The sequence below is a fragment of the Limulus polyphemus genome, unplaced genomic scaffold, assembly GCF_000517525.1.
Source record: "Limulus polyphemus unplaced genomic scaffold, Limulus_polyphemus-2.1.2 Scaffold1494, whole genome shotgun sequence".
Taxonomy (NCBI): Eukaryota; Metazoa; Arthropoda; class Merostomata; order Xiphosura; family Limulidae; genus Limulus; species Limulus polyphemus.
In genome coordinates, this window is record NW_013667104.1 from 207,594 (window position 1) to 212,920 (window position 5,327).

The 5,327-nt window shown below is 39.0% G+C and overlaps 1 protein-coding gene across 7 annotated transcripts in view; it reads left to right on the top strand.

Moving 5' to 3' along the window:
* Positions 1-5,327, top strand: part of LOC106463828 (pleckstrin homology domain-containing family H member 1-like) — a 151,051-nt gene that overhangs the window by 111,981 nt on the left and 33,743 nt on the right. For all 7 annotated transcript variants that reach the window (XR_002611576.1, XR_002611574.1, XR_002611575.1 and 4 more), the window contains exon 23: positions 4,672-4,827. Coding sequence is in view for 4 of the 7 variants with exons in the window: in XM_013923904.2 (XP_013779358.1) it covers positions 4,672-4,827 (156 nt within the window). In the remaining 3 variants the exon portion in view is untranslated. The remainder of the gene's footprint in view (positions 1-4,671; positions 4,828-5,327) is intronic.

Below are 5,327 nucleotides of genomic sequence, written 5' to 3' on the forward strand. Positions count from 1 at the left end.
TAAAATCACATATTCTGATATGGTACTTACTTACCTCCTCTGACAATATTAGCTATTCTTGCTCAGTGCTGCCCTCTATATGCAAACTTTTTCTTTACGCATACCACAAGCTTTCCACTCCCCCCTATTGGAATTGCTATATTCCAACATGTATCTCATGCAAATTATCATGTGTCACCTTCTAACCAATTGGAGAATGATATGCTCACATGGTGCATGTAACTCCCTCTACACTCCTCTACTGAACTATCACTTCTCATTCAGCAGCATTTGAGTTTAGATGTGCTCTTTTGTGTGCTTAATGTTTCATGTTTTCCTCACGAAGTGAAGTGGATATTTTAGGACTTAATTTGCTTTCATTCAACCCAATTCCTATATTAGTACTTATCAGTTAATTCTAGTTGCTTTATTTCTGCACTCGAACTTGGTGAACCTTTTCTGTGCAATGAATTCCAAAGTTACCCAAACCACTTCGAGAGCTACACCAGTGACCAGCAATTCTACTCAGGTCTTAGGTGAGGGCGACCTGATGGTGGATTTATCTGCTTTTATATGTTGAGAGATCAAACGTTACATAGGCCAACATTTGTCCCCAGACATCACTCAGGCTCCTCCTGAGCTGTCTGACCTGTGCAGACTAACGAGGACTTTGGTCATATTTTTCCACCTCCAGAGTTTCCTGTTCCTTCCCATTCCCAACCTGAAGAATCATCTAGGCTTAATTTGGTCTATCTGGATGTTGTGTCTCAGGTTTGTGATGTTTTATCCCTTTCATCAATTTCTTATTCACCTCATCCTTCCTTATTGCATGAACAATCTTCCCAACCCTTTTTGTTTTTCCTCTCCCTCCTGATATTTTAGTTCATGTTGAATAAGTTGTCTTGCAATTGACTGAGGGGATTAGCATGCCACGCCCCCAAGGACTTCTGATCAGTTCACCCTTTCTTACCATTGGCTGGACTATCCATTTTTAGATCAGCAGTTGTTAGATTCATTGTTACCTATTTTGTGGGTGGCTTCCGAATCAAATGACAGTCTTACCCATGCCCAATATTCTTGCCTGCATCTTACCCTAATCAACCTCTTACGATATCTTTATTCCATACACCTCCTATCTAAGGCTCTCCACAGAAATCCTGAAGGGTTTTCTGCAGATACCCTTGCCCTTCTCTCCTCAACTTTAGCCAGCATATCATCTTCAACTCTGGCATTACATACTTGGTTTATTTGTTGTTGGTATCTTATATGCCGTGATGCCATTTTGGTTCAAGTCTGTTTACCCTTAACATATCTCGGGGATTTACATATGGCCCTATTTCTCAGACATTTCCTTCTCTTCTCCTCGAGATCCCGTGACCAGCTAGCATCTGTCAGAAGCAATTCAGATACTGTTCTTGCAGCAGGCAATCGAACCTGTTCCCCATCCTTCTAGGGTTTTTTATTCTCACCTTCTCGTTATCTCCAAGAAAACTGGGAATTGGCAAATTGTAATCGATTTATCTCGCCTCAACGGCTTCATATCACTACCAAAGTTCACCATGGAGTCATTTCTCACCCTGAGATGAGCGTTTATTCAGGGTTGTGGGTGACAAAAATGTATTTCTCCAATGTTTACCTACATATACTAATATCACCTCAGTTTCATCCTTATCTACAGTTTGTCCATCTAAAGGTAGATTTTGGTCACTCCCCTTTGGACTTGCCTCAATACCTTACATGTTTTGTTGAATAATCCGGGTTTTTGCACGTCATCTCCAAGCTCTGGGGCAGCATTTTCATTATTACATGAATGACTGTCTTCTTCTGGCTCATTCCGAACAGGAATCAGCCAATCATACTCAGCAGCTACTTTCTGTGGTGGCTTGGGTGGGCTGGTTGATCAAATTGGAGAAGTTCTTCCTCAAATCCACTAGTATCCTCTCGGTAATGCCCATATGACATCCCTTCAATGGGCACTTCATGAACAATGAAACCGTGCTCAGGATCCTCTTTCCAACCCAATTTCCCTTCCTCCTTTACTGCAAGACAATCTGTATTGGTGGTTGGACAAAGCCCATACATCGGTGGTCACGCTGCTTTCTCCCCTGCATCTGGATCTACATCTTTTCATAGATGCACCCCTTCAGGAATGGGGTACATTGTTCCTTTCTCCCAAAGAGCTTGGGAGGGTGGTTCCTCCTTTTCTCCTATTTCCCTTCCTTCTATTTCCCATCTTTACCCTCGACTGGATCTGGATGAACTTCTTTTTCCGGTCAGGGCTCTTCATTTCTATAGAACCCTTACTTCTACCCCGACTCTTTATCCCCTGGCAATCCTCCTCCCTTCATAATATTTCACCTTCTGCCCTTGCCAACTGGGTCCACCTTTTGATTTGATTGGCCTATTATTCCCTACCTTCTTCCTCCCGGCCTTTGTTCCAGGTGTTCTCCAATCAGATTTGACATCTCACTTTTTTCATTTCCTCTCGTCCTCGTTGTCCAATAGAGGAGATACTGCAATCTGGCATGTGGACCACTCCCAGTATGTTCATCTCCCACTATCTCCAAAATATCATAGTTTCTTCTTCATCGGGGGTTTCATCTACCACGTGTGGTCATTCTTCAGACTTTGATGTGACTCTAACTGGTAAGTTTTTCTTCATACTTTCTTTCTTTCAGGGGACTTTATCTACTTTTTATCACATAGATCCTGCTCCGTGGCAAGTGGTGGCTGACCAGTTACTCTTTAACTCTAAATCCACACTGTACAGCCATGTTGACTCACACATTATCTTCCATGGCTTCGCATGTTCACCGTGGAGATGGGGTTCCACAAGATCACTTGACATTGAATAACCTAGCAATATTTTGATTCATAAACATGCTCGTTCTGGACCGTACCACCCATGGACTGCATGGGTAAAACAGAAGGGGATTGCTGCCCATCCCTTCCATGCCTAGAGTAAATAACTTGGTATGGTCGTCTTTTCAAAATAAGGTTTTATAGTCATCTATTGCACTGTCTCTGGTAATTACATTCCTCCAGATTCTCCACTGCATTCTCACCCTCCTTTTTTCGAGTGGAGTATGGGGGTCCTTGCCACTATCCAGTTCCAAGCCACTGGTGTGGGTGACCATTGAGGCTCCCTGCTGAATGAGTTCCACACAATAACCATTCAGTTACAAAGTAGGGTGGTGGTATTCTGTGGGTGTAGATGATGTAATATCCTGTTATTTGCGATAACCAAAACAATTTCAGGAGTATCCTTTGGATGCTTTTGGGGGTACTTCTGTTGTTCCTTCGCACCGGTCTCTCCTCCTTCTCAATATGGGATTCTAGCTAATCTTGTGAGAGCAGGTAAGTACTGTATCGGAAGTTATATTTTTCCTATACTGAAAATGATAGGTACTTACCTTTTTTCACACTTCCCACCCTTCCTCCCCACTTTTCTCTGGGGCTGACATCTTCTGCCAAACTTCAAAGTGATAGTTTGCTAGAGAAGTGTAGAGGGAGTCACATGTGTCATGTGAGCATTTCATGCTCCTATTTATTAGTAGTTGACACATGAGGATTTACATGAGAGACTTGTTGGAATATAACAATTGCAATAGGGCAGAGTGGAAGGCTTGTGGCATGCATAAAGAAAAGTTCACATGTAGAGGGCAGCACTGAACGAGAATAGCTAATCTTGTGAGAGGAGGTAAGTACCTGTTAGAAATACATTTTCAGTATAGAAAAATTATAACTTTTCTAAGTAAAACATGTGGGTGACCCAAGCAGTAATTAGTAGGATTAATTTCAATATTGATGATATTTTTATTAAATTTTTGTGTGACTCGTATGTTTATTAAAAACCCTGTAACCATCAGAGTGATGGACCCACAAGCAATTTAGTGCATAAATAGCTTAGGAAAGGGTGTCCAAAAAGCTGTTGGGCTCCATATAGGTCTCATTGGTAGTTCTAGGGTTAATGTTAACATATTTACACATAATTTAATGTAAACTTACATTATATGTCACTCAATTAAATTGTAGCTGAATGTTAACAGAGTCTCCCAGTCACTGTGCTATTTTCTGTAGGTATCTTAGTAATGTGAGTTTATAACTCTAATTTTTAAAAGCATTGCAGATTTCAAACTTATTGATTTTTTTACCATGTAATGTGTCAGAAAGATTTTTGTAGAGATAGACTACAGGATTATGATGGGCAAATGAATGAATAAATAAATAAGCTGGTGAGGCCTGGTATTGATTTAATAAAATACAATAGATATCATAGTATTTGCTTTTCAAAAATTATTTATATGTTACCTTTTTATGTTATTTATATGTAACCTTTTTATGTTATTTATATGTAACATTTTTATACTATTTGTATGTTACATTTTTATGCTAGTTCACTAAAGATTAATGTTCATTTTTAGTATGAATACACAAAAGTATAGTCACATGCATTAAAAATGAAAAATACTCCCATTTCTGTTGTCTTGTAGAAGCATTCAATAGCTTACTTGGGACCATCAGAATGGTAATTTTCTAAAGCTTAAATCATTAAATGTAAAATTTGTTTCATCCTGACACTAATATATTGCTTTTATAATTATAAAAGTAAAACTAGAAATATAAATTCTGTAAAATATGTTTTGAATGTGATTGGTAATAGCATACTCTGATGCATATTTCCGAACACAGGTAATTGGGTTTGATGGATCAACAACAGTAGAAGAATTTGTTCAGACTGTGAATGCCCAAATTGGGATACGAGAATTGGGACTCTCAAGGTTTTCTCTCTATAGTGATGACCCAATTGATCCAGAAGTGGAGCATTACCTACAAAATTCTCTAAAAGTAATCTATCAAGGATTTGTTTTTTTTATGATTGCTAATGTAAACCATGTTGGATTGGTTTTATGCCAAGAAAATGTGTATATATGTCGTTGGAGTAGACAAATCAAATAATGTCAAAAATTGGGATTAGTTTTTACCTATAGTAATGAGTACTGGGTTCAATAACTCATTCTACAAGTAAAAACAACTTGAGTTTCAGATAAACTGTTTGTTTTACCAATGTTTCAGCTTACTCTTTCTTCTGGATAAAGTTTTTATGTCTCCACAGAGAGACATACTGTTGGGATTGTATGGCAGAATAGTGATGCATTATCCCATGCATGTTGGGATTGTATGGCAGAATAATGATGCGTTATCCCATGAATGTTGGGATTGTATGGCAGAATGGTGATGCATTATCCCATGAATGTTGGGATTGTATGGCAGAATAGTGATGCATTATCCCATGAATGTTGGGATTGTATGGCAGAATAGTGATGCATTATCCCATGAATGTTGGG